At 44.1% G+C, this 26,925-nt stretch overlaps 2 protein-coding genes across 3 annotated transcripts in view; one reads left to right on the top strand and one right to left on the bottom strand.

Annotated features, from left to right (window-relative positions):
* The first annotated feature begins 5,725 nt into the window (after positions 1-5,725).
* On the top strand, positions 5,726-23,387 carry ADPRS (ADP-ribosylserine hydrolase). Its single transcript, XM_089478210.1, has 6 exons — positions 5,726-5,911; positions 15,832-15,928; positions 17,171-17,378; positions 19,156-19,340; positions 19,440-19,540; positions 20,158-23,387. The coding sequence occupies exons 1-6, from the start codon at positions 5,737-5,739 to the stop codon at positions 20,448-20,450; spliced, it is 1,059 nt and encodes a 352-aa protein (XP_089334336.1). The 5' UTR covers positions 5,726-5,736; the 3' UTR covers positions 20,451-23,387.
* A 209-nt stretch (positions 23,388-23,596) lies between these two features.
* COL8A2 (collagen type VIII alpha 2 chain) overlaps positions 23,597-26,925 on the bottom strand; it is a 133,578-nt gene continuing 130,249 nt past the window's right edge. For both annotated transcript variants that reach the window (XM_089478208.1, XM_089478209.1), the window contains one exon: positions 23,597-26,478. In XM_089478208.1, coding sequence (XP_089334334.1) covers positions 24,557-26,478 — 1,922 coding nt within the window. In that variant the 3' untranslated portion in view covers positions 23,597-24,556. The remainder of the gene's footprint in view (positions 26,479-26,925) is intronic.

Here is a 26,925-nt window from a genome sequence, read left to right as displayed (position 1 = left end):
AATAGCCTCGGCACATGGTTTAGAGCATGGGTGCCATTTGGGGCATAAGTAGCGGAGGTTTGTGGCACATCTGGATAGGAGTAGGGGCATGAGACATATGCTCCTGGCTGCCTTTCTAGCCCTTCTCTGCTTTTTGCACCTTCCTCTTCTCAAGACACTAGAGGTAAACCACATCTGGGGCAAGGGTTGGGAGAGCTAGGTGGTTTGTGGTACTCTTGCCAAATAGGTTGATCACCACTGCTTTACAGAGTAGCAAGATGTGTCATGTTACATCAGAATATGCAGTGCCTCTGATGTTGTGTCTCCATGTTTGAATACTCAGTTTGGTTATGGAATCACCTTAAAATACCTGAAGTAAATCTAAAGCCTGGACAAGCAATCCTTTCCAGAGTTGTTGGTTGTCCGGGTTTTTGGGGGTGGGGTGGGAGTGGGGGGTAGCACATTATGTTATGAAATATGTAATTCTTTGAAGTTACACTCTTCAGTTCTTGTTTTGTTGCTCACAAGTATGTAACCATACTAAATTCAATCATGGAACTCCTGAGCCAAATCTGTCCCCTAAGTTGTTTTTCTTTGATGGACTCCACTCCTTTTTGTGTTTCATTTTGGACTTTTAATTTTTTTTTTGTCAATTTCTCTATACTGGAAGGACTCTGTGTTGTGTGCGTGTTTTTGTTTTTTTTATTAAAGTAAAACAATTACTTAGTGTTGCTTTGCTTTGGTTTGAAGTGTAACTTTCACTAATAACTGCAATAAATACGCTTTGCTCCAGAACTCGTGTCCAAACTTTGCTAATGGTTGTTGTCTGGGGTGGGACTCTGCATGTACAAGATTTTGCTTCACAGTTCAATTTACATCGTTCATGCCTGTTTGATCCTGCCAAAGCCTGGAACTGTGTTTCAGCGTTTGCACCTCTGATAGATTAAAAAATCAGGCTTGAAAATAGTAGTAAACTTCTGCTAAAGCAGTGGTTCCCAACCTTCCTAATGCTGCGACCCTTTAATACAGTTTGCCATGTTGTGGTGACCCATGAAATTATTCTCATTGCTACTTCATAACTGTAATTAAATAGGTGTTTTCCAAGGGCCTTAGGCGGCCCCCATGAAAGGGTCATTCGACCCCCAAAGGGGTCCCGACCCACAGGTTGGGAACCACTGTGCTAAAGACAGTTAAGCCCTTTTACTTCTATCCAGGACAATATCCTTGCCCTTTCTTTTGTGATTTGTGCCTACATTGCTTGCAGGGAACTTACAGAGTTCTTACAAAGTTCTTAAGGTCCATTGCTATCTATCTGTCTATCCTTCCATCCATCCATCTATCCATCCTGCCCTTTATCACAGGATCTCAGGGCAGAGTGCGGTATACACTGTTTAAAACATTTCCAAGTTACACATTGCTAACATGGCATATACATGCATAAGACAGCCTAGATGTGTAAGAGGTTTAATCCTGTAAGAGACCAAGGAGCAACAGTTCTGCCTTTGGGACGTACAGATTGAATCTACGAAACCAATAGGACATTGGTTTGGCACTTGTAGTAGTTGTGACCTGCTATTAGTTTCTTACTTGATCTCAACATTTTCATTTCTATTTTTTTTTTCTTCTTTTCATTTTGCCATCTTGAAGACCTTCTTGGGATAGATCATTTTCCAAACCACCCATTAAAGCGGATAGCTGGAATTTAAATCTGAATTTACAAAGGCTCTGCTTTTGGGACACGACCGCCTTTTGGACAACATGCTCCCCAAACCGCAGAGCTGCTTGCTTTTACTTGTTAGATTTAATTTGCCTGTAGCTGCACATGAAAGCAGTGAAAATCAAAGTGAAGTTGTGTAAGTGAACCCACTTAAAATTCAAATCTGCAATTGTTTTTTTCAAGACCCTTATTTAAAGGATCACAACAATAGCTGTTGGCACACTAGATGCAATGAGAGCCTTTTGGACTACCATGGGATAGAGGAGATCTATTGTCTTGGAAGGAAGTTAAAAGAAATGCAAGGGACATGCATGCAAAATGTTGCCACATGAGCCTAATTACCGAGAATTGCGTCCTGAAGACAACATTCATGTGAATCCCGCTTTGGGTTGTCAGTTGCTAGACCTTATATCACTTCAATCATGACCTGCTTCATCTTGGCTCCAAAACAGAGCCTTGCTTTGTAAATCTAAAATTTCTATATTGAAGTGCAACAACTTCCAAAATGCACAGGACGCAATACCTTTGCTGGGCCAACTCAAATGCACAAAATACGCATTGCAAGCTTTTGAAGCTCCACCGACTTCTTCATCAGGCAAAAATGTTAAAAGTCATATAGGGAAAAGAAAATCATGATGATGCTGGAGTCACAGGGCCTGGATTTTGTCAATAAGTTGCTTTCAGTTAAGATGGTATGGAGGGATATCCATATAATTAGGCCACTCCTAACTCTGGCCTTTGAGACCCAGGTTGAGATCCAAAATGTCGTTTTTAAAAACGAAGCCCTGGAACAGTTTCTGAGAAGTTAATTCTATACATCTCCAAAATATTGCAACTGGAAGTAAAAACGGTGGTGAAGGTAACTTGGTTTCAGTAATTTTCTTTTCGGAATCTATATCTAGAGTCCTTCCTTGCAAATTGCTATTTAATGTTTAGGTAGAAATTGGGGGGCCAGTATCTCCGCAAAGGATTATAGATCTCCATTTACGCACACTCCCCTTAACCAGCATTTCATAAGGCAAATGGATTGGAGTGCTGGGCACCAGTTTAGTCCATGCGTCTGAGGAGGTTGACCAACTCTATGGAAGCTTATGCTACAACGTTTTTCGCTTGAGGAACAGCAATAAGCCACTGATGCTCTTAGAGTATTGCCTCTCAGACTTTCTGATGTGCGGCACTGGCAATATTATTAACCAATGATGCCATGGACCTCTGCTGTATTTGTACCTGTTGCCTACGACTCTTTTTCTTTCTGGGAAACTTGGAGTAGACTGGCAGCCAGTGCCTTAACAGAACAGCACTGATGCATGGACCACCTCTGTGGTTAATACTGAGATAAAGGTGTTGGTGACCACATCGGAGAAGAAGAAGCATGCTGTCAGGCCACGGCTTTTCAGAAATAGCAGCTTGCTCTGCAGTTGGAAAAGGGAACCAAAATAACCTCTTGGGGCTCAAAAGGTACAGAACAGTTTCCAATAATACAGCTGACTTCTGCTTTTCACTGTGAAAAGGATCACAGTGAAAAGGAGAAATGAAAAGTCTAGTCCTAGGTCTGATCCTAGCTACCTAGATTGTACTGGCATCCCATTGGAAGATATTGGACGATTCTTACATTTCTCAATGATTCAACTACAACTTCCCCTAGACGGGAACAGTTGCCACAGGCTTGTTGTTATTGTTGTTGTTGTGTGCCTTCGAGTCATTTCCAACTTATGGCGACCCTATCACAAGGTTTCCTTGGCAAATGTTCTTCAGGGGAGGTTTGCCATTGCCTTCCCCTGAGGCTGAGAGAGAGTGACTTGCCCAAGGTCAGCCAGTGGTTCTCCATAGTTGTAGTCCAACACTCGAACCACTATACCTCTGAAAAAAAGGACCACATTGGCCATTCACTCTTCAGAGCTGCTCTCCTCTAGGCAGGGATGTATGCCTCATTGGATTTTCAAAAGAATGGGCCCATAAAGACAGGCCAAAATAAAGCTGCTTTGAGTCACTTTGGAGGTATGTTGTTTGAATGATGCATGCGTCCTAAGGCTAGAAGCCGCGCCAAAGCCATGCTCCAGTCCTAAGGTCTAGAGTGCAGCTTTGGTGCAGCTTCTTAAGATGCATGTATCATTTAAGCAGCATACCTCCAAAGTGACCCGAAACAGCTTTATTTTGGCCTGTCTGTATGGGCCCTATGTATCACTGTTTTGAGCTCAATAGCCACCAAAATAACGGATGGAAACCCTTTACTAGATGAGCGATGTTACATGCTCACAACAAAGATGTTTCCAGGGTGAGAAAGCTGGTAAGGTCACCATTTTTCTTTGAGTGCTCAAAATACGACGCAAGAATAAATCCTCTGGTTAAGACAAGTGTGAATGAAACAGGTTTAGACTAAATCAAAAAGGTGTTTTATTTAACTTGAAATTTGAAAGCTATATATAAAGTGAAATAATTCAAAAACACTGGATAGAACACTGTGTAAATTAAATAAAGTGTTTTCGAGGGTTTGGCATAAAACCATGCTTTTAGAAAAGAAAATGTCACATTTATAAGCAGCCAATGCTGTGAACAGAGGCAGGGAAAGTCGTTGTGTGATGATGAAAGTCGTTGTTTGATGAAAGTCGTTGTTTGATGATGAAATGTCACTTCATTCTCCCTGCTGCTTCTCATACCCAAGTTGTGTAAAATGTGGTTCACAAAACACTTTGCTGACTGATATATACACACCTGTAGTTGTAGCCCAACACCCAAACCACTGTGCCATGCTATAGATACTTCTGTATATAGAGAGATAACTGATAAGTATATTGATAGATAACTGATAACTGTAACTATTGTGGATGGATAGATAGATAGATAGATAGATAGATAGATAGATAGATAGAGCATTGCAGTGGTTTGATTGTTGGGCTACAACTATATATATAACACACACACACACACACAAACACATGTAGTTGTAGCCCAACACTCAAATCACTGCCATGCTATAGATGCCTATATATAGATAGATAACTGATAAACTATATTGATAGATAACTGATAACTATAACTATTTTATATGTGTGTGTGTGTGTATATATATATATATATATATAGAGAGAATTATCTATAGCATGGCACTGTGGCCCAACACTCAAGCCCCAGTGCCATGCTATAGATACCTCTATATATAGATAGATAACTGATAACTATATTGATAGATAACTGATAACTGTAACTATTATATAGTTATTTATACCATGGCAGTGGTTTGAGTGTTGGGCTATAACTATATAACACACACGCGTAGTTGTAACCAACTATATACCTATATATATTGACAGATAACTTATAACTGGTTACAGTTACCTATAGCATGGTACAGTAATATGAATGTTTGGCTACAACTATATATATATATATATATATATATATATATATATATATAGTGTTTCAGCCCAACCAACTCTCACACCAATGTGTCATGCCATAGATAACTATATTGCTAGATAACTTATAACTAGTTATAGTTATCTATAGCATGACGTTGGTTTGAGTGTTGGGCTACAACTCTCTCTCTCTCTCTCTCTCTCTCTCTCTATATATATATATATATATATATATATATATATATCCACACACACATAGTTGTAGCCCAACGATATACCTACACACACATATAAAACTGATAACTATATTGCTAGATAACTTATAACTAGTTATAGTTATCAGTTTTATATATGTGTGTATAGGTATATAGTTGGGCTACAACAACTATGTGTGTGAACAACTATGTGCTCTTATATATATGTGTGTGTGTATGTATGTAGATATATATATATATATATATATATAGTTTAGCCCAACACTCAAACCAGTGTCATGCTATAGATAACTATACACACACATATAAGGCCCCCCCAGTGGATTTGAGGGCTGAAAAATAAGGTGTGAAGCTAAGACTTTGAATTGTGTTCTTCTGAGGGGACTAAAGAGGGCCGCTGCTGTGGTCAATGGCGCAATGGCGAGAGTTGGCCGCCAGGGGGCGCGCGTTCTCCCAGGACGAGGCCAAGATGGCGGCGAAGGTGGCGTCGTCGCTTCCTCGTAGCCGCTTCCGGGGCTGTTTGTTGGGGGCTCTCCTCGGGGACTGTTTGGGGGGCGGCTTCGAGGCCTTGGAGTCAGTCAACCTGACGGAGGTGCTCCAGTTTGCTCGCAACCTCCAGCCCCCGAAGCCGGACTCTGAGGAAGGTAGCCTCGGGAAGCATTGGAGGGTATTTGCCCATAGAAAGACATTGGAGAACAGTCGCCCATAGAGAAGCATTGGGAATGTTTGCCCATAGGGAAGCATTGGGGAATATTTGCCCATAGGGAAGCATTGGGAATATTGGCCCATAGGGAAGCATTGGGAATATTGGCCCATAGGGAAGCATTGGGAATATTGGCCCATAGGGAAGCATTGGGAATATTGGCCCATAGGGAAGCATTGGGAATATTGGCCCATAGGGAAGCATTGGGAATATTTGCCCATAGGGAAGCATGGGGAATATTGGCCCATAGGGAAGCATTGGGAATATTTGCCCATAGGGAAGCATTGGGAATATTTGCCCATAGAGAAGCATTGGGAATATTGGCCCATAGGGAAGCATTGGGAATATTTGCCCATAGGGAAGCATGGGGAATATTGGCCCATAGGGAAGCATTGGGAATATTTGCCCATAGGGAAGCATTGGGAATATTTGCCCATAGAGAAGCATTGGGAATATTGGCCCATAGGGAAGCATTGGGAATATTTGCCCATAGGGAAGCATGGGGAATATTGGCCCATAGGGAAGCATTGGGAATATTGGCCCATAGGGAAGCATTGGGAATATTGGCCCATAGGGAAGCATTGGGAATATTTGCCCATAGGGAAGCATGGGGAATGTTTGCCCATAGGGAAGCATTGGAGGATATTTGTCCATACGGAAGCATTGGGAATATTTGCCCATAGGGAAGCATTGGAGGATATTTGTCCATAGGGAAGCATTGGAGGATATTTGTCCATAGGGAAGCATTGGGAATGTTTGCCCATAGGGAAGCATTGGAGGATATTTGTCCATAGGGAAGCATTGGGAATGTTTGCCCATAGGGAAGCATTGGAGGATATTTGTCCATAGGGAAGCATTGGGAATATTTGCCCATAGGGAAGCATTGGAGGATATTTGTCCATAGGGAAGCATTGGAGGATATTTGTCCATAGGGAAGCATTGGAGGATATTTGTCCATAGGGAAGCATTGGGAATGTTTGCCCATAGGGAAGCATTGGAGGATATTTGTCCATAGGGAAGCATTGGGAATGTTTGCCCATAGGGAAGCATTGGAGGATATTTGTCCATAGGGAAGCATTGGAGGATATTTGTCCATAGGGAAGCATTGGAGGATATTTGTCCATAGGGAAGCATTGGAGGATATTTGTCCATAGGGAAGCATTGGGAATGTTTGCCCATAGGGAAGCATTGGAGGATATTTGTCCATAGGGAAGCATTGGGAATGTTTGCCCATAGGGAAGCATTGGAGGATATTTGTCCATAGGGAAGCATTGGAGGATATTTGTCCATAGGGAAGCATTGGAGGATATTTGTCCATAGGGAAGCATTGGGAATGTTTGCCCATAGGGAAGCATTGGAGGATATTTGTCCATAGGGAAGCATTGGGAATATTTGCCCATAGGGAAGCATTGGAGGATATTTGTCCATAGGGAAGCATTGGGAATGTTTGCCCATAGGGAAGCATTGGAGGATATTTGTCCATAGGGAAGCATTGGAGGATATTTGTCCATAGGGAAGCATTGGAGGATATTTGTCCATAGGGAAGCATTGGAGGATATTTGTCCATAGGGAAGCATTGGAGGATATTTGTCCATAGGGAAGCATTGGGAATGTTTGCCCATAGGGAAGCATTGGGGAATATTTGCCCATAGGGAAGCATTGGGGAATATTTGCCCATAGGGAAGCATTGGGAATATTTGCCCATAGGGAAGCATTGGGAATATTTGCCCATAGAGAAGCATTGGGAATATTTGCCCATAGGGAAGCATTGGAGGATATTTGTCCATAGGGAAGCATTGGAGGATATTTGTCCATAGGGAAGCATTGGAGGATATTTGCCCATAGGGAAGCATTGGGAATATTTGCCCATAGGGAAGCATTGGAGGATATTTGTCCATAGGGAAGCATTGGAGGATATTTGTCCATAGGGAAGCATTGGGAATGTTTGCCCATAGGGAAGCATTGGAGGATATTTGTCCATAGGGAAGCATTGGAGGATATTTGTCCATAGGGAAGCATTGGAGGATATTTGTCCATAGGGAAGCATTGGGAATGTTTGCCCATAGGGAAGCATTGGAGGATATTTGTCCATAGGGAAGCATTGGGAATATTTGCCCATAGGGAAGCATTGGAGGATATTTGTCCATAGGGAAGCATTGGGAATGTTTGCCCATAGGGAAGCATTGGAGGATATTTGTCCATAGGGAAGCATTGGAGGATATTTGTCCATAGGGAAGCATTGGAGGATATTTGTCCATAGGGAAGCATTGGAGGATATTTGTCCATAGGGAAGCATTGGGAATGTTTGCCCATAGGGAAGCATTGGGGAATATTTGCCCATAGGGAAGCATTGGGGAATATTTGCCCATAGGGAAGCATTGGGAATATTTGCCCATAGGGAAGCATTGGGAATATTTGCCCATAGAGAAGCATTGGGAATATTTGCCCATAGGGAAGCATTGGGGAATATTTGCCCATAGAGAAGCATTGGGGATATTTGCCCATAGGGAAGCATTGGGGAATATTTGCCCATAGGGAAGCATTGGGGAATATTTGCCCATAGGGAAGCATTGGGAATGTTTGCCCATAGGGAAGCATTGGGGAATATTTGCCCATAGGGAAGCATTGGGAATATTTGCCCATAGGGAAGCATTGGGAATGTTTGCCCATAGGGAAGCATTGGGAATGTTTGTCCATAGGGAAGCATTGGGAATATTTGCCCATAGGGAAGCATTGGGAATATTTGCCCATAGGGAAGCATTGGGAATGTTTGCCCATAGGGAAGCATTGGGAATATTTGCCCATAGGGAAGCATTGGGAATATTTGCCCATAGAGAAGCATTGGGAATATTTGCCCATAGGGAAGCATTGGGGAATATTGGCCCATAGAGAAGCATTGGGAATATTGGCCCATAGGGAAGCATTGGGAATGTTTGCCCATAGGGAAGCATTGGGGAATATTTGCCCAGAGAGAAGCATTGGGAATATTGGCCCATAGGGAAGCATTGGGAATGTTTGCCCATAGGGAAGCATTGGGAATGTTTGCCCATAGGGAAGCATTGGGAATATTGGCCCATAGAGAAGCATTGGGAATATTGGCCCATAGGGAAGCATTGGGAATATTTGCCCATAGGGAAGCATTGGGAATATTTGCCCATAGGGAAGCATTGGGAATATTTGCCCATAGGGAAGCATTGGGGAATATTTGCCCATAGGGAAGCATTGGGGAATGTTTGTCCATAGGGAAGCATTGGGAATGTTTGTCCATAGGGAAGCATTGGGAATATTTGCCCATAGGGAAGCATTGGGGAATATTTGCCCATAGGGAAGCATTGGGGAATATTTGCCCATAGGGAAGCATTGGGAATATTTGCCCATAGGGAAGCATTGGGAATGTTTGCCCATAGGGAAGCATTGGGAATGTTTGCCCATAGGGAAGCATTGGGAATGTTTGCCCATAGAGAAGCATTGGGAATGTTTGCCCATAGAGAAGCATTGGGAATATTTGCCCATAGGGAAGCATTGGGAATATTTGCCCATAGGGAAGCATTGGGGAATATCTGCCCATAGGGAAGCATTGGGGAATATCTGCCCATAGGGAAGTATTGGGAATATTGGCCCATAGGGCAGCATTGGGAATGTTTGCCCATAGGGAAGCATTGGGAATGTTTGCCCATAGGGAAGCATTGGGAATGTTTGCCCATAGGGAAGCATTGGGAATGTTTGCCCATAGAGAAGCATTGGGAATGTTTGCCCATACGGAAGCATTGGGAATGTTTGCCCATACAGAAGCATTGGGAATGTTTGCCCATAGGGAAGCATTGGGGAATATTTGCCCATAGAGAAGCATTGGGAATATTTGCCCATAGAGAAGCATTGGGAATATTGGCCCATAGGGAAGCATTGGGAATATTGGCCCATAGGGAAGCATTGGGAATATTGGCCCATAGGGAAGCATTGGGAATATTTGCCCATAGGGAAGCATTGGTGAATATTTGCCCATAGGGAAGCATTGGGGAATATTGGCCCATAGGGAAGCATTGGGAATATTTGCCCATAGGGAAGCATTGGGAATATTTGCCCATAGGGAAGCATTGGGAATATTTGCCCATAGGGAAGCATTGGGAATATTTGCCCATAGGGAAGCATTGGGAATATTTGCCCATAGGGAAGCATTGGGAATATTTGCCCATAGGGAAGCATTGGGAATATTTGCCCATAGGGAAGCATTGGGAATATTTGCCCATAGGGCAGCATTGGGAATATTTGCCCATAGGGCAGCATTGGGGAATATCTGCCCATAGGGCAGCATTGGGGAATATCTGCCCATAGGGAAGCATTGGGGAATATCTGCCCATAGGGAAGCATTGGGGAATATCTGCCCATAGGGAAGCATTGGGGAATATTTGCCCATAGGGAAGCATTGGGGAATATTTGCCCATAGGGAAGCATTGGGGAATATTTGCCCATAGGGAAGCATTGGGAATATTTGCCCATAGGGAAGCATTGGGGAATATTTGCCCATAGGGAAGCATTGGGGAATATTTGCCCATAGGGAAGCATTGGGAATATCTGCCCATAGGGAAGCATTGGGAATATCTGCCCATAGGGTAGCATTGGGAATATCTGCCCATAGAGAAGCATTGGGAATATTGGCCCATAGGGAAGCATTGGGAATATTGGCCCATAGGGTAGCATTGGGAATATTTGCCCATAGGGAAGCATTGGGAATATTTGCCCATAGGGAAGCATTGGGAATATTTGCCCATAGGGAAGCATTGGGAATGTTTGCCCATAGGGAAGCATTGGGAATATTTGCCCATAGGGAAGCATTGGGAATATTTGCCCATAGAGAAGCATTGGGAATATTTGCCCATAGGGAAGCATTGGGGAATATTTGCCCATAGAGAAGCATTGGGAATATTGGCCCATAGGGAAGCATTGGGAATGTTTGCCCATAGGGAAGCATTGGGAATGTTTGCCCATAGGGAAGCATTGGGAATATTGGCCCATAGAGAAGCATTGGGAATATTGGCCCATAGGGAAGCATTGGGAATATTTGCCCATAGGGAAGCATTGGGAATATTTGCCCATAGGGAAGCATTGGGAATATTTGCCCATAGGGAAGCATTGGGAATATTTGCCCATAGGGAAGCATTGGGGAATATTTGCCCATAGGGAAGCATTGGGAATGTTTGCCCATAGGGAAGCATTGGGAATATTTGCCCATAGGGAAGCATTGGGGGATATTTGCCCATAGGGAAGCATTGTGAATGTTTGCCCATAGGGAAGCATTGGGGAATATTTGCCCATAGGGAAGCATTGGGAATGTTTGCCCATAGGGAAGCATTGGGAATATTTGCCCATAGGGAAGCATTGGGGGATATTTGCCCATAGGGAAGCATTGGGGGATATTTGCCCATAGGGAAGCATTGGGGATATTTGCCCATAGGGAAGCATTGGAGGATATTTGTCCATAGGGAAGCATTGGAGGATATTTGTCCATAGGGAAGCATTGGAGGATATTTGTCCATAGGGAAGCATTGGGAATGTTTGCCCATAGGGAAGCATTGGAGGATATTTGTCCATAGGGAAGCATTGGGAATGTTTGCCCATAGGGAAGCATTGGAGGATATTTGTCCATAGGGAAGCATTGGAGGATATTTGTCCATAGGGAAGCATTGGAGGATATTTGTCCATAGGGAAGCATTGGAGGATATTTGTCCATAGGGAAGCATTGGGAATGTTTGCCCATAGGGAAGCATTGGAGGATATTTGTCCATAGGGAAGCATTGGGAATGTTTGCCCATAGGGAAGCATTGGAGGATATTTGTCCATAGGGAAGCATTGGAGGATATTTGTCCATAGGGAAGCATTGGGGAATATCTGCCCATAGGGAAGTATTGGGAATATTGGCCCATAGGGCAGCATTGGGAATGTTTGCCCATAGGGAAGCATTGGGAATGTTTGCCCATAGGGAAGCATTGGGAATGTTTGCCCATAGGGAAGCATTGGGAATGTTTGCCCATAGAGAAGCATTGGGAATGTTTGCCCATACGGAAGCATTGGGAATGTTTGCCCATACAGAAGCATTGGGAATGTTTGCCCATAGGGAAGCATTGGGGAATATTTGCCCATAGAGAAGCATTGGGAATATTTGCCCATAGAGAAGCATTGGGAATATTGGCCCATAGGGAAGCATTGGGAATATTGGCCCATAGGGAAGCATTGGGAATATTGGCCCATAGGGAAGCATTGGGAATATTTGCCCATAGGGAAGCATTGGTGAATATTTGCCCATAGGGAAGCATTGGGGAATATTGGCCCATAGGGAAGCATTGGGAATATTTGCCCATAGGGAAGCATTGGGAATATTTGCCCATAGGGAAGCATTGGGAATATTTGCCCATAGGGAAGCATTGGGAATATTTGCCCATAGGGAAGCATTGGGAATATTTGCCCATAGGGAAGCATTGGGAATATTTGCCCATAGGGAAGCATTGGGAATATTTGCCCATAGGGAAGCATTGGGAATATTTGCCCATAGGGCAGCATTGGGAATATTTGCCCATAGGGCAGCATTGGGGAATATCTGCCCATAGGGCAGCATTGGGGAATATCTGCCCATAGGGAAGCATTGGGGAATATCTGCCCATAGGGAAGCATTGGGGAATATCTGCCCATAGGGAAGCATTGGGGAATATTTGCCCATAGGGAAGCATTGGGGAATATTTGCCCATAGGGAAGCATTGGGGAATATTTGCCCATAGGGAAGCATTGGGAATATTTGCCCATAGGGAAGCATTGGGGAATATTTGCCCATAGGGAAGCATTGGGGAATATTTGCCCATAGGGAAGCATTGGGAATATCTGCCCATAGGGAAGCATTGGGAATATCTGCCCATAGGGTAGCATTGGGAATATCTGCCCATAGAGAAGCATTGGGAATATTGGCCCATAGGGAAGCATTGGGAATATTGGCCCATAGGGTAGCATTGGGAATATTTGCCCATAGGGAAGCATTGGGAATATTTGCCCATAGGGAAGCATTGGGAATATTTGCCCATAGGGAAGCATTGGGAATGTTTGCCCATAGGGAAGCATTGGGAATATTTGCCCATAGGGAAGCATTGGGAATATTTGCCCATAGAGAAGCATTGGGAATATTTGCCCATAGGGAAGCATTGGGGAATATTTGCCCATAGAGAAGCATTGGGAATATTGGCCCATAGGGAAGCATTGGGAATGTTTGCCCATAGGGAAGCATTGGGAATGTTTGCCCATAGGGAAGCATTGGGAATATTGGCCCATAGAGAAGCATTGGGAATATTGGCCCATAGGGAAGCATTGGGAATATTTGCCCATAGGGAAGCATTGGGAATATTTGCCCATAGGGAAGCATTGGGAATATTTGCCCATAGGGAAGCATTGGGAATATTTGCCCATAGGGAAGCATTGGGGAATATTTGCCCATAGGGAAGCATTGGGAATGTTTGCCCATAGGGAAGCATTGGGAATATTTGCCCATAGGGAAGCATTGGGGGATATTTGCCCATAGGGAAGCATTGTGAATGTTTGCCCATAGGGAAGCATTGGGGAATATTTGCCCATAGGGAAGCATTGGGAATGTTTGCCCATAGGGAAGCATTGGGAATATTTGCCCATAGGGAAGCATTGGGGGATATTTGCCCATAGGGAAGCATTGGGGGATATTTGCCCATAGGGAAGCATTGGGGATATTTGCCCATAGGGAAGCATTGGGAATATTTGCCCATAGGGAAGCATTGGGAATATTTGCCCATAGGGAATCATTGGGAATATTGGCCCATAGGGAAGCATTGGGAATATTTGCCCATAGGGAAGCATTGGGAATATTTGCCCATAGAGAAGCATTGGGAATATTTGCCCATAGGCTAGCATTGGGAATATTTGTCCATAGGCTAGCATTGGGAATATTTGCCCATAGGGAAGCATTGGGGAATATCGGCCCATAGAGAAGCATTGGGGAATATTGGCCCATATGGAATCATTGGGAATATTTGCCCATAGAGAAGCATTGGGAATATTGGCCCATAGAGAAGCATTGGGAATATTGGCCCATAGGGAAGCATTGGGAATATCTGCCCATAGGGAAGCATTGGAGGATATCTGCCCATAGGGAAGCATTGGGAATATTTGCCCATAGGCTAGCATTGGGAATAATTGCCAATAGGGAAGCATTGGGAATAATTGCCCCAAACGGTGCTCTTTAAGGGCTTTTGGACTTGACCTCCCAGAATCCCAGACTATTGGGCAACATGGCTGAGGCTTCTGGGAGCTGAAGTCCAAAGTCTCTTAAAGGGCACACACAGTTTGGGGGCCACTGGTCTTAGATCAAGGGAAGTAATACTTGCACTCTGCTCTGCTTTGGTGAAGCCTCACCTGGAATACTGGGTTCAGTTCTGGGTCTGGGTGCAGTTCTCAAAGAAAAGCTTAGTCATAATAGGCTCCTTCCAAAACTCAACCTCAAGTACCTCTGAGAATTGTGTATTTGTGTTTCTTGAACGGCAAGCCTTTTTTGGCATCAAAAAGCGAAGTACGTTTCTGGTTGTAACTCAGGAAGCAAGCTTTTGCTGCTGCCCAGGAAGTAACCTTTTTGCTTCTCTCAGAAGTTGAAGAAACTGCTGTGTGTGTGTGTGTGTGTGTGTGTGTGTGTGTGTTTATAAAGCTAATTTTCCATTGCCTCAAGAAATCCTGTTTTGTGCACCTTCCAGCATGTTCTCATACTTTCCAGAGGTTTTTCAAGGAGGGGTTTTGCTAGAAGACCTTGGAGTCAAAGTCCAGGGCCCTGTAGCTCCCCAAAGGACAAAATGACAAACAGGACTGGAGTCAGCACTGCACCGATGCTGTTCCCTGCAATCCCCTCTGAAGAAACTTGTCAAGAAAACCCTTTGACCTTAGGCCTTAACTAATTAGCCTTATGGCCTTAGGGTTGCCATAAGTAAAAAACTACAGTGCACCCGCGCCATACGTGGGCACGCCATATGCAGCCTTGAGCATATGCGCTCAAGCCGCGGCACGTGCGCGGGGCAGAAGGGGCGGCGCGTCCCATTCAATTGAATGGGTGCTTGCACCCGTTGCACCCCGCGCGCCCCCGCACCGCCGCGCACGAGCCCCATTGTTTCCAATGGGGCTCGAGCATAGGTGGAATTCGCCTTATGTGGAGGGATCCGGAATGGATCCCCCGCATAAGGCGAGGACGGACTGTACTTGAAAGCACGCAGCAACAACGGTGTTGTTGATCTAGATCCAGACAGCTATGAGACTGTCTTAGTTGCAGCTGTTAAAAGCGAAGGAGTTACAGTTTCCTTCCATTTGAACTCCTAAAGGGTATAGAACAGTAAGTAGTGTTTGGTTTTCCAGATCCAGGACCCTTGTGGTCTCTTCCAGCTGTAGGATCCTCTGATTCTATGACCCTCATTTAAGCACCAAAAGCATCTGGTGAGCAAAAGCATCTGAAGAAGTAGACTGAAGGCTAGGAAAGCTCTTACTGCCAGCTTCTTTCTTTCAGCTGTTCTCAAAGGTGTAACAAGATCTCTCTACATACTGATTCTACAGACTAACATGGCTATATCTTTGAATTCTACATTTTGAATAATTGTACATGGCATAATTTATCCAGTGCCATTGGTTATGTGAGTATGTATGCCACTGGGACTCTACCTGCTTATTGAACGCCAGTAATACACAGGCAAGTAAATAAGTAAAGGTGGCTACCTTCCATATAGAACAGTTCACAAAAAGTATCAAGGCTTAAGTGGAAATAATAAGTTTGATGTATGTGTTTACCATAAGTTTATTCTGTTTTTTTTAATTTCCCAGAAACCCTTTTCTATAGCGATGACACAGCCATGACCCACTGTGTGGTAAGGTCGCTACTGGCCAAGCGGGACTTTGATGAAGTGGATATGGCAAAGAGGTAAGGAGACAGCTGTAGTTGCAATATGTGGTCTTGGCAAGGAGTATTGAGAAAACTCTCCCTCCAGACATCTTTTGCTGTTCGGTGCAGGCCATACTGGGCTAAATGAATGGATGAGTTTGAATGTTACTGCACTTAATTCTACCTTACCAATTTTTAACATAAATGAGATGTGGCCCACGAACCATTGTGGTTAATATGGTGACTAAAGTGGAGTTTCAGCGTACCATTCCCCACTTCCCCCCAAAGGGTAAGCCATCTCCCACAGCAGTGAAGGTTCCCAGACAACTCAGAATTTCTTCTAACATTTTCTTGTACAGACATATGCATTCAGGGCAGATAGCTGCTAATATGGTGCAGTGGTTTGAGTTTTGGACAACAACTCTAGAAATCAGAGTTCAGTTCCCTGCTTGGCTATGGAAAACCACTGCATGACTTGGAACAAGTCACACAGTCTCCACCCCAGAAAATTCCACATGTTCCCCTTAGGGTCGTCATAAGTCAGAAATGACTTGAAGGCACATAACAACAACTAGCTGCTATTTTGCATATCTTGTCAGACCACACATGCAAAAACCTTATGTTACCCTCCAGAGAAGTTTGAGTAGATGTAAATTTACAGCGCTTTATAAATAAAGGTTAATAATAATAATAATGTACTAAATGCAACTGAGAATCTTAGAAGTACGCATTACTTTCATTAACTGTTGTGTTCATTTATTGCTATAGAGAATGTGATTCTCATTGCAGGGCAAACCAGCAGGCACAGCTTCCAAATTTACTGGACACATTAAGCACATTTACTGGACACATTTCCTGCCATTCATAACTCTTAAGCTATGGGTGGGAATCATATGGGCATGTAGCCCATAGGGCTCCTGTGTGTGAGAGTCATATGGGCATGTAGCATAGGGCTCCTGTGTGGTCTCTAGCCCTCCTGGATCCTACACCCTACAAAATAGCTGAAAAAATGTAGTTTTCAGCCAAAACACACCTTCACGGGTGTAGTTTTGGGCTTAATTGTTGCCTGGAGGGCAGCCAAAATAGTCCCCAAACACTGTAAAATACACATACATACACACACAATGTCCAGAAAAATGATAGGTGAGGGCTGTTTAGTTACAGGAAATAACTGAAAGTGTCCCTTTAACCTTGTGTATGTGTGCACCCCTGCCCTAGAATATACATATAAGGCCCTAGAATATACATGGATTGTGTTATAACCAGTTCTTTTCCTGGCAGTTTCGCTGAGGAATATAAGAGGGACCCTGACCGGTCCTATGGAGCTGGTGTGATTACAGTCTTCAAGAAACTCCTCAGCCCCAAATGCAGAGATGTGTTTGAACCAGCAAGGCAGCAGTTTAATGGGAAAGGCTCCTATGGGAATGGTGGTGCAATGAGAGTGGCAGGCATCCCACTTGCTTACTCAAACGTTCAAGATGTAAGGAAGGTATGCTGATTCCTTCTTGACTAGTATTTCTGTACTGGTATTTTGAATAGTATTTCTGTAATAGCAGAAAGATCTTCACATACAGTGGCCTGCTTCAGATGTTCTTTGCTTAGCTGGAATATGTTTGAGTGTTGTGTCTCTATGTGGGCCACTTTCTTGGTAATTTTTTGGACCATGGAATTTTGTTCTACGGCTGGGATTGGGGTTAGCCAGTAGGCCATAGAGACTTTGACCCTGTCAGATCATGTAGACCTGATTTTGAGGTGGGGATGAGGGGAAGATAAAAATGTTTGTTTTTTTCTTTTTTAGTCAAAATATAGATTGTAGGAGGTACAGTTTTTCACTAAATATTGTCCCCCTCCAGCCAGAAAATGTTTTTTTTTTTTTAATTAACAGAAGTGATTTCTAAATGCCTAAATTGCAACTTCTGATCTGTAAAAATGGCATTAGTGAGTGAGGAGGTGCCCAAAAGCCCTCTTCCAACTTCAGTGCATGTCAACCCATTAACAAGCTTTGCAAGCTTTGGCTTTCTATACAGCTATGTGTTAAAGAAGTGTTGATATTGGGACTCTCAAGGACTGCTAGCTGTGAGGAATAGGTGTAAATGTCTTGAACAATGTGGGTTGCAGATGACAATAAGAACATTTAGGATACAGCCAAATATTGTGGTACCAGATATCATCCCTAGAGTGAGGGAAAGGATTCAGTCTTCCACCAGGGGATTGGAAACTGGTCCCTACTGACTCTTTAAGCTCCCAACTGCCTCTGCCCCTTTCAAGAAGCCATTTTCCCTCATGGAGGAGGAATCCCTGCTATATACAGAGATGGCAAGAGTATTTCTCCTGCAAATGTTGGCTCAGGGGAAGGGAAATGATCCTGTTGCCTTTCTTGGAAGTACCAACTGAAATCCTGATTCCTGGCAGAAACTCCTAGCACTTTGATTGGGAATCTTATGACATCAGGTTTCCATCAGGTGTGGCATGGTCATCCTCCACCCGATTCCATCTCATTCCACTTCCTCAGCCCTGGGAAGTACTGTTTGAACAGATGGAAGAGACTTATTGTTGACATCAATAGTAGATTCATAATATGTGCTGTTAAGGGGGGCTGTGAAACCTAATAGCACCCTGTAGCCCAAGAGAGGGTTGGATGAGTTATATTAATAGAAGAGAGCCTAATCCAATATCCCCTATCTCTTGGGCTGCTCCTAAATTAACTGTACACTGGGCTCTTCTCTGAATGCACACTCCTTGCACATATTGCCTCCATTAGTGCGGCCAGGCATGGGCTGAAGGTACGTAGGGAGCAGGGACACCTATACAAGCCCCTCCCCAGTATCCTTCACCATATCAACATAGACCTTAGTGCATTACATGTGAAAGCCTGGAAAGTGTTTCTGAAAAGTGTTTCTAAGCACATTCAGCTGATCTGCATAATCCCTGATGAAGTAAATTATATCTGATGATTATATCAGAGCATGGAAACAATTGTTTTTGTTCTTTTTCAAGAACAAAAAGTGGCCCTTTCAGCTAGAGGATTCTAGTTGTTGTAACCCACTGTTATGGTGGAGCTACAGTGGGAGACTACTTCCATACCTTGCTGATAGGTAGCTGAGATTAAAGATACTGATTATTGCAAATGTTACAAAGGTCAGCAAGCGACTGTCTTATAGTTTTCCTGCAGCAGCATGTGTTCATTGCAGCTATCCAAGAAGATCCTAGCACAGGTTTATTTTAACTCTTCTGGTTTGGATTTTCTGCCCTTTCTGCCTCTGCAGTTTGCTAAACTGAGTGCTGAGCTCACCCACTCAAACTCCCTGGGCTATAATGGAGCCATACTGCAGGCTTTGGCCGTTCACTATGCTCTCCAGGGGGAATTGAATCGGGATGAGTTCCTGGAGCAGCTGATTGGCCACATGGAGGATGTGGAAGGCGATGACAAGTCTCTTGCTGATGCCCGAATGTGAGTAATTTCGGCTCAAGGGGAGGCTTACACTTGTGTTTTGATGTAACACAAGGCAATAACTTAGGGAAACATTTGTTTCATCTCTCTTTTCTACAGGCTGGGCTATGAGGAATTACCCTTTTCAAAGCGCCTAAAAAAGATCAAAGAATTTTTGGAGAAGAGCAGTGTGCCCAGATCAGATGTGGTGTTAGAATTAGGTAAGCGTATCTCTCAGCAAAAGCAGTGCCCACCACTTTTGTGACCAGAATGTAGTACTTTGCAATGAAGGATGGGGCCTCTGCCCTGTTCTTAGTGGAGGCAGTTCTTCAATTCCCTGCCATACTAAGGAAAGAGGCAAGGTGAGGAGGCTCAGTACTTGGGAAATCCTTACCTACACCTGGATAAAAAACAGGTGGTAGAATTCAAAGATACAGCTTTATTAGCCTGGAAAATGAATGTGCAAAGAGATCTTGTAGCAACTTTGTGACTATCTAAAAGAAAGAAGTTGATAACATGAGCTTTTATAGACTAGTGCCTACTTCCTCAGATGCATGTTTTAGACTCGTGTCTATGGAAACTTATGCTACCAACTTTCTTTCTTTCACTTAGTCTCAAAGGTGCTACAGGATCCCTTTGCATACTGGAAAAATACCTGTTTTTGCTGATTTCTTTGTCAAGTTTCTGTGTGATGGAGAAACGTTGTGCTTTTAAAGCTACTCATTCCTATAATTCTTCTGAACACTTTGCATTAATCTTCAGTCTGAATTGAGAGCTTGTGTTGGAAGGCCAGATTCACCTGTTGCCACCTGCTGATGGGAACTGATTGTTTTCTCAGGCAATGGCATTGCAGCTCTCCATTCTGTCCCCACTGCCATCTATTCCTTCCTGCGCTGTATGGAATCTCAACCAGATCTCCCTGAGGACTACAACAACTTGCAACAGACCATTATCTACTGCATCTCACTGGGTGGGGACACGGACACAATTGCAACTATGGCTGGAGCAATTGCAGGGGCGTATTATGGGGAAGAACAGGTGCCCCAAAGTTGGAAGCATAGCTGTGAATCTCACGAGGAGACAGAGAAGCTGGCTGACACCTTGTATGACCTGTTCTGCCAGCAGGTCTGAGCCACAGAGTGAGAGAAATGGAATCCGGTGATCAGATCTTTGTTCTGGTGGAGGTAAAACCTTTCTGCAATGGGGGATATTTCCTCAAGGAAAACATGCTTAGGAAGTACTGACAGTATGATGAAGATACTCAAAAGTGCCAGCTGCTTTCCGCTACATCTTTTTGCCACCTCTGAGTTTTAGACTTTTATAATTAAATCCGAGTTGGAGTCAAATGTTTTTCTTAACTCACTGTGTCCAGCATTGTATGGCAAGGTGCTTGGTCTAAATTTGGCTTCATGGTGGTGGTTTGGTAGCCAGATTTTACAAACAATGTTTACAAAACCCACAAGGGGGAGAAAGGGCATCCCTATGCTTAGGAAATAAGATAAAAACAGGGTTATGTGCCATCAGATTCATGTTATCACATTTCAACTAATACTAGGGTAGAAGGTAATCTGAAAAAAAAAATGGCTTCTGCATTTGCTTGGTAGTTGGCAACAGCCCAAGAAGGAAAAGCAAAACTTTCCCTTCTTTAACTAACTAGTAAGTAACTTGGAATACATAGAATCTGATTTCTCAGGTGTCTTAAAACAGGAACATGTGCTGCCGTTATTTTTTAAATGTGTCATGTTTGATTTAGTAAGATTTTAATTGTGAGGTGTACTGAATGAATCAGTAAAACTGATGGTGATAAATGTAAAATGAACTTTGGCTGATGGAGGCCAAATTATAAGCATTCTCTTGGGCGCATAGAAGGAAGGAGAAGTTAACCATCCAACCAAAAATGTCTGATGTTAGCAAATGTATTTGTGGAGTAACTCTTGGGTATTTATGTGTACAATCCACAACATAGATCCCGGCTGTGTAGTTGATGCCACAGTTTAATCTGGAATGGTGCTGTACTGTTTGGCCTATACACATTGGGCTTTCTGGTGACGTTGAAATCAGGACAAAGGCACACTGGGGGGTTATAGGGGGAAAGCTCACTCTATCTGCTAATTGTTGGAGAGTACAGGTAAAAGTCTTGAACAGTTTAGCCCAGATAGAGTTCTGTACTTTGTTTTCAAGAAGGCAAGTAACCAAATTAGAGGTTGTACATGTTGGCCTAAAACTGCAGTCTTCCAGTACCTATTTGGTAGCTTCATATAGACAGAGGCCTTTCAGAAGAACAGTTATGCATGCCCCAGTATCACTGGATCAGTTTGTAAGTGGACAAGTGAGGGTCCAGGCTTAGCTCTCTGGGTTGCTGTTGGACTGCAGACCTCTTTAGTTTCTTTCCCCTTGTAATGTGCAAGTTTGAGCAAAGAAAGGATTTGTTCTAAAGATCAGCAAAAATATGTTTGCCTAAGGTTTTTTTTTTTTAATGCAGGTGGTAACTTGGAATACAAATGAATATCTCTTTGTAAAATAAGATTTATTGATGTTGGTTCAATACAATCAAGTACTGTAGTTTCAGTTCAGAAGTGAAGGCCAGTTTTGATCACAAAACAAGAGTGCATTTAAAAACCAAATTTACTATGAAACAGTGCATGTAACATAAGTATTTACAAAACTAAAAATCCTCTATATAGTAGGTTAGAAATGAAGATACCAGAGGCAAACTTTTTTCTTTAAAAAAAGAGAGAGAAATGGTATATAAAATGCATATTGCAATGCTTAGTTAAGTCTCCACACCTCTTCTGTCTACTGACTGAAACCTAGTTCCCATATGCTTTTCCAACATGAAAACCCAACCTTTGTCACAGACAAATAGCAGGCACTGAATGTGTCAATAATAATAATAAGCCACCCCATAACTTTCCAGTCAGCCTCTTCGTCCCATACGTCATCTTCTTTTGTGTGATGGCAGCATCTTTCGGTATGCATGTTAAGTTAAAAGGTTCTTTAAAACTGTATACCTGTAGCAGGTTTACCATCTGTACGAGAAGAGGATAGTGAGGCTGCAAAACCTTCCCTATGGAACTGAATGTTTTAATACCTCTGAGTTTGGAGATAAATGTGTAAATGGTTACTGTGTTTTCTGTCTTACCAGCCAGAAAACAAGTGATAAATCTACAAAGGAAAAAAAAAGGTTATCTCATCATAAGAAACCGGTATAAATAAATTGTGTACAAGGTACCGAAAGGAACAAAGCTTGGATTTATGCAGTTCTCTGCTGCTGTTAAAATACTTATTGACCATTCTTTCCCACCTCAGGCAATGTGACTTTGTTAAATAGTAGCACATTTTCTTTCATCTGTTGGCATTAACCGTGGAAGTTTAATGCTCTCCTCCACAGGAAAATACACTTAAGTCAAGAGCACAAGTCTAGAATCCCTCTTCCAGTATCAGGCACGCAGAAAATGTGTGTACTTGGCTTCTTCAGTTTTAGCCTGTGGTGACTGAATGTCAAATCAAAGATGTTATTGCAAGTGGAGTATGCTTTTGGCATCCTTCTCCTCTCCAGGAATTTAAAAACACATCAGATGGAACCAGAAATCTTGGGCCTATACTTTTGTTGTGTCTAAGTCCAACAAACACATTTTACATTGAAGGAAGGAAGGAAAAAGGAAGAAGGAAGGAAGCTACACAACTGAAATACAGGTGACCCAAATTTCAATTCCATATCATCCTTGGGGTTTTTAAGATATTTCTAAGCTCCGTAATGTGACTTGTCTCAAATGCCGTTCAGAATATTGGTTCACAAATGCATTTTGAATGTCTATTTTAATGTTTAAATGTTTCTATGTACACTAAACCTGGAGAATTACACTAAGATGCTTGAGCCATGCACTTGAAAAACCCTGGACAAGATTAATGCCTTTTGTTTTCTTCATAAATGGCTTGTATGGAAAGGGAGTTTAAACACATTATTTTTCCTGGATGAGACAGTTCTCTTTTTAACCATTTAGGGTTATGCATTGCCACTTATTGTGCGAGCCCAAAGCGTTTGATTGCTCCTAGTCAACTAAGATATTCATATGACCACAGCCATACCCACTGTTCCAGAAGCTGTGAATAACCTTGTGACCTAGAATAAGAAAAGGGACATTTCAAGCATTACTGATATAAAGTGGTAAAAAAAATGCACCAGACAACGAAAATATTCGTAAGGCATAGAAATCCTTGCACACAACACTTCCCACCTTTTAAAATAGATATTGCACTATACTGAATAACTTTTAAAGTAGCTAACATTAATAGCACTGTTGTAAAAAAAAATTACTGAATGGAAACGTATGGTTGAGTCCCGTTTTTTTTAAATTATAAACTTCGTGAGTGATGGGTTCTCCCACCGCTCTCAACAAAAAGTGTAGACATCCTGAATAAAAGGGTCTATTAACTGGCACCTTGATGTGAACAGTTCAACCTTTCTCAAGTCAAGCCAATAGCAACTGAAGCCATGCCTGCAGTGCCTTAAGGCTGGCATTGTCAACCAACAGCATTCATGGAATCTTAGGTTTTTAGATTGCTGAATTTCAGATGAAGGACATTTAGCTGTTTCAGTTAATAACGGGTTATCATACATGTACTGCAGAATCTTCTTGGTGGTTGTTTTTCAGGGGAATCAGAAAATTCCAGTGGTTTTGGAATACGTTTCATTTGCCATCCCCTTTCCCATATACTTGCTCTAAAGATGTGCTGAGTATTGTGTAAAAGGTGCTTATGTAAAGCATTCCACAATCACAATTCACCCTTTGGGGGTGGGGAGTCTTCATTTTTGTCTCAAGAAACTGACGTAAATCACATTTGAAAACAGAAAACGGAAACATGGACAAATGCCAAATTTGGAAGGAGGTGCCTTAAGGTGATAGAGGAATTCTACAACTGTTTATGTTGTAGGCTGCAGTCCCCCTGCACACTGCCATCTATCGAGTGCCTTCTGTGCGTCCTAAGAAAATTGGCAGCTGATTCCCCAAGTTAATATTTGTGTTCAATGTGCAGCCACTTGGGTAATTCTGAATGCAAAGATGGTACAATCACCACCAAATTTTCTCTTCCATATTAACTCCTTGGCTTGGTCAAAGTGGTTCCAAACCACTGATTTGCACCGTCTTCCCAGTGACTTTTGTATTTTTAATTTTTTTTTAAAAAAGGACAAGTTTATGGCTAAAGTGGATAAAAGCAGGGGTTCCCAACAGCCGTTATGTGGGACAGAGAAGGAATCCGGAAAAAGAAGAATGGATGTATTCAGTGGAGTAAAGACCATTGGCTTGATCTGACGGCATCTGGATCCAGACTTGGTCATTCTCTTTGAGTTCGAGCACGGCACTACCAGACGCTTGGTCCAAGTAGCCTTTTTTGTATTCATCGTAGGTGTAGGTGGCAGGCACGTTGTTTTTATAAAGTGCCACCCAGACATTAGTTCCTTTAACGTGGACATGGTAGGCAAAGTAATAGATGCCAGAAATGGGACAGGTGAAGATCCCCGTCACTGGATTATAACCATTCTGCCCGTTGTACAAAGTCCTGTCGAATTTGACTGGCATTCCTGAAGCTGGGAATGGTGAGGTCAAGATGGCAGTGAAGGCAGGCATCATCTGGGAAGAGAGTTCCCCTCGGCCGTACTGAGGCTTCCCGGGCTTGCCGTTCCCCAGCACTGCTCCCTCTACGCCTCCGTCTGGCAAGTGGAGGCCAGCGATTCCTGCCTCGTCAAACATCCCTGGCGCACCCAGTGGCCCTGGTGGCCCAGGTGGCCCTGGTAGCCCATTCAATCCAGGATTGCCAGGAACTCCTGGTGGCCCAATGGGACCTATAATTCCTGGCTCCCCTACTTTGCCAACTCCTGGGGCTCCGGGGAAGCCAGGCTCTCCTTTGAGTCCTGGTAAACCTTGGGGCCCCATTGGACCAGAAGGCCCTTGTAAACCTGGTATACCTGATGGGCCTCTGAGGCCTGGCTGCCCTGGAATACCAGAGTCTCCCTTTGACCCCATGGGCCCTGTAAGTCCTGGCACCCCAGGAAGCCCCATGAAACCAGTTTCCCCCTTGGGGCCTGTGGGGCCAGGCATCCCTTGTGGCCCTGGCAGTCCTCTCTCTCCAGGAACCCCTGGCTTCCCCACAAAGCCACTGGGCCCTTGATCCCCACGCATGCCTGGTAGTCCTGCAGGCCCACTGGGCCCAGCTTCCCCTTTAGGGCCTGGAATCCCATGTTTGCCTGGCATACCCATAGAACCAGGAGGGCCTGGGGACCCAGTCATGCCAGGAGGACCCATCTCACCAGGTTCTCCATCCATTCCTGGCTCCCCCTTGTCCCCAATGAGTCCTGGAACACCTGGTTGTCCACGATCCCCTTTTAAGCCAGGTAGACCTGGCTTCCCATATCCTGTAGGGCCAGGCATACCTGGAAGGCCCCGCAGACCGGGTTCGCCCTTGGGACCCATGGGGCCCTGTAGGCCCGGTACACCAGCAACCCCCGGCACACCAATTCCATCCACACCTGGTGGGCCACGTGGGCCCATGGGTCCAGGCTGACCACTGACCCCTGGCTCACCTGGGAGCCCTGAGTCACCCTTGTCACCTGGAGCACCAGGCAGGCCGTTGAGTCCAGGTTTCCCAATGCCTGGGGGCCCGGGAGGCCCTGCAGGGCCTGGGACCCCACCATTTCCTCTTATTCCTGGCAGTCCGGGCTTCCCAATCCCATTTTCACCTTTCATGCCACGCTCGCCACGAGGGCCAGGCTCTCCTTTTGCACCCGGCTCCCCCCGGAATCCTGGTAGTCCCGGGCTACCAGGTGCTCCTGGTTTTCCATTAACAGAGATGCCAGCTGGTCCGGGCAACCCTGGTGGGCCTGGAAGACCTCTTGGCCCTTGGTCGCCTCTCATGCCGGGCTCACCTTTCATCCCAGGCATCCCTTTCATCCCTGCCTTGCCAGGAAGCCCTGGGATGCCCGGTTTGCCAATGCCAGAAAAGCCAGGTGGGCCAGCAGGTCCTGGTTGGCCATGAAGCCCTGGTTTCCCAGTCCCTGGTTTCCCAGGATAGCCAGGTGGGCCAGGTGGTCCTCTTGGGCCAGGCTTTCCAGGAGGTCCAGGTTCTCCTTTGAGGTCCATTGGTAGCAGCGGTGGCATATCTGTGAAGAGAAGAAGGACACTTTCCATACAGATCATGAGCAAAGGCAGTAGTAGTGGAGTATCTTGTCAGAAGCCAAGGGAAGTATTTTAGGCCCTTCCTGTCAACGGTGATTTGGTACTGGGCATGCCTGTGGATGGAGAAAATTGTGGAAGCTCAAGCCTGTATTAGTCAATGGGTGGCGATGTGTGTGCACCCATGTTGGCATGCCCACAGGCGCTCCACACCTTTGGCTTATATGCAGTGGGGTGATCCTCAGGACCATCAATCCACAGATGGCTAGCCACCAATATGGCGGACTCTAATTCAGCCCAGTGTTTTCCAAACCTCAGTCCTCCAGGCATGTTCGACATCAGTTCCCAGAAGCCCCAGTTACCTTGGCCAACAGAAATTTTGGGTGTCGAAGTCCGAAGCATCCGGAGGACCAAAGTTTGGAAACCACAGATTC

Source organism: Sceloporus occidentalis, unplaced genomic scaffold (genome assembly GCF_023333645.1).
Source record: "Sceloporus occidentalis isolate IW3139 unplaced genomic scaffold, rSceOcc1.0.p SCAF_13, whole genome shotgun sequence".
NCBI lineage: Eukaryota > Metazoa > Chordata > Lepidosauria > Squamata > Phrynosomatidae > Sceloporus > Sceloporus occidentalis.
This window is presented reverse-complemented; position numbering and strand designations above follow the sequence as displayed.

Bases quoted from the DNA above. Each gene is read 5' to 3' on its own strand.
- ADPRS (XM_089478210.1), top strand. From the start codon at position 5,737: ATGGCGGCGAAGGTGGCGTCGTCGCTTCCTCGTAGCCGCTTCCGGGGC. The intron at 15,929-17,170 runs GTAAGGAGACAG...TTTTCCTGGCAG, and splicing joins GAAGTGGATATGGCAAAGAG to TTTCGCTGAGGAATATAAGA. The intron at 19,341-19,439 runs GTGAGTAATTTC...TCTTTTCTACAG, and splicing joins TCTCTTGCTGATGCCCGAAT to GCTGGGCTATGAGGAATTAC.